Source organism: Sciurus carolinensis, chromosome 3 (assembly GCF_902686445.1).
Source record: "Sciurus carolinensis chromosome 3, mSciCar1.2, whole genome shotgun sequence".
Taxonomy (NCBI): Eukaryota; Metazoa; Chordata; class Mammalia; order Rodentia; family Sciuridae; genus Sciurus; species Sciurus carolinensis.
In genome coordinates, this window is record NC_062215.1 from 60,520,817 (window position 1) to 60,523,201 (window position 2,385).

The 2,385-nt window shown below is 41.0% G+C and overlaps 1 protein-coding gene across 1 annotated transcript; it reads left to right on the forward strand.

The window, feature by feature from the left end:
• Positions 1–300: 300 nt before the first annotated feature.
• On the forward strand, positions 301–1,230 carry LOC124980958 (olfactory receptor 1A1-like). Its single transcript, XM_047547061.1, has one exon. It carries the CDS (start codon positions 301–303, stop codon positions 1,228–1,230), a length of 930 nt encoding a protein of 309 aa, XP_047403017.1.
• The last annotated feature ends 1,155 nt before the right edge of the window (positions 1,231–2,385 follow it).

Consider the following 2,385-nt stretch of genomic DNA (forward strand, 5'->3'; position numbering starts at 1 on the left):
CATGGACTATGAGATTTAATTATGAAATGACTGAGTCCTGGGTGTTTATGGTGTGCTGATAGGGAAGATGAGCACTTCTGATTCACACATTGCTCACTTCTCACACATGAGTGTCTGACTGAGTGTTGGTTAGTTCCAGAGACCAACAGGAATATTTCCCCAAACTTTGAGTATATCTGGGTTTTATAAAGGCAGGCATTAAGAAAGCTGATCACTTGAGTCATAGTGTTGCATAGGGAAGATCATAATGCACCATAATGGCACTAATAATTCTGGACTCTTCTATCTTTCATAGGAGTCATGAGAGAAGAAAACCAGTCTTCTACCAGGGAGTTCATCCTCTTGGGAGTCACAGGTCAGCAGGAGCAGGAGGAGTTCTTCTTCATCCTCTTCCTGTTCATTTTCCCCATCACTGTAGTGGGAAACTTACTCATCATCCTAGCCATTCTCTCTGACAGTCGCCTCCACAATCCCATGTATTTCCTCCTTGCCAATCTCTCCCTTGTCGACATCTTCTTCTCCTCTGTAACCATCCCTAAAATGCTGGCCAACCATCTCCTGGGCAGCAAAGCCATCTCCTTTGTGGGATGCCTGACACAGATGTATTTCATGATAGCCTTGGCCAACACAGACAGCTACATGCTGGCAGCAATGGCATATGATCGAGCAGTAGCCATCAGCCGCCCTCTTCATTATACAACCATCATGAGCCTGCGGTCTTGCATCCTGCTGGTGGTTGCATCGTGGGTGATTGGAAATGCCAATGCCCTTCCTCACACTCTGCTCACAGCTAGTCTGTCCTTCTGTGGCAGCAAGGAAGTGGCCAACTTCTACTGTGACATTTCCCCCTTGCTCAAGCTGTCCTGTTCTGACACACACTTGAACGTGAAGATGATGTACCTAGGGGTTGGTGTTTTCTCAGTGCCATTACTATGCATCATTGTCTCCTATGTTCATGTCTTTTCCACAGTCCTCCACATTCCATCCACTAAGGGTGTACAGAAAGCCTTCTCCACCTGTGGCTCTCACCTCACAGTTGTTTCTCTGTACTATGGGACAGTCATGGGCATGTATTTCCGACCTCTGACCAGTTACAGCCTAAAGGATGCTGTGATTGCTGTGATGTACATGACCGTGACCCCAATGTTAAATCCCTTCATCTACAGTCTGAGAAACCGAGACATGAGGGCTGCTCTCAAGAAACTCTTCCACCGTAGAAGCTCTTCATAAGCAACGTGAGGTCATGCACGAGATACCATGCTCACCACTGGGAGGAACTTGGAATTCCAGCTCCAATGTCTTCCTCTACAAGAAGCTGCCTCTGAGCTTTGCAGCCCCAAATTCCTAGTCTCCAAAATCTTATAACCATTTAGTGAAAAAATTTATGGAAATTATCACTTGACCACATTTCTGTTCCTGTTGGCAGATCAGCAAGACAAGGTATAGGGTTCATGTACCCCTATGCAACTCACTAGCAGAGTAAAGTTGGAAAAATGTTTGAACCTTGGCTTCTACATCTACATATTGAAACAATAATATCTGCCTTGAAGGCATCACAGAGTATGGTCACAATAGCTCATGATTTGAAGACTAAAAGTCAGCATTTTTATTTGACAGTTATGCTTCATCCTGCCTACCAGGCTTTCTAAACTCTGAGGGCAGGAGCTGTGTTCACACATGACTATCCTCACAATCTTGGTTATATAAAGTACATCCAGTAAACCCTGGCAGAGGTGGAATGGGTGAATGACAATAATGTCTCCAATATGCAATCTGATAATGATTAGAGATAACCAGAGTGGACATGATTTATCCATCCTTAAAATATTTAAGAAATCTAGGAATGTATTTTTTTTGCTTCCTTCATATTGATTAAAATGGACTGTCTCTTAAAATCATTGGTCTCCCTAAAATTTTACTAAAATGACAGTAATGTAGTTTTTTCATGGTTTAAAGTAATAATGATTCTGATTTAATAAATAAAATCAAATGCTAATATAATTTATTCTGATGTGAAATAAAGCTACAATGATCAAAATCTTAGATGCTATATAATAAATGAAGGAAAATAGCACTGTCAATAATGATGTGACTGGTTTTCTCCAGTGGCCCAGGGAAGGTGAGACCATGATTCTGGCCACTAAGTCTGATTATATTTATAGCTTCAAAACAGAGTTAACCCAGCACATCACTGAGTACCCATTAAGGAACCCCACAATCTATGACTTGTTTTACTTATGAGAAAATCATAAAACTTTCTCAAAACATTAATGACTTATAAATGATTCTTTATCAATCTCATATTTCCAAACAAAATACTGTTCTTAAAGGACAGATTGAGTATATCTTAGAATAGTACACAGGTTGTTTTATTATCCACTCATT

Coding starts and splice junctions, on each gene's coding strand:
- LOC124980958 (XM_047547061.1), top strand. CDS start 301: ATGAGAGAAGAAAACCAGTCTTCTACCAGGGAGTTCATCCTCTTGGGA.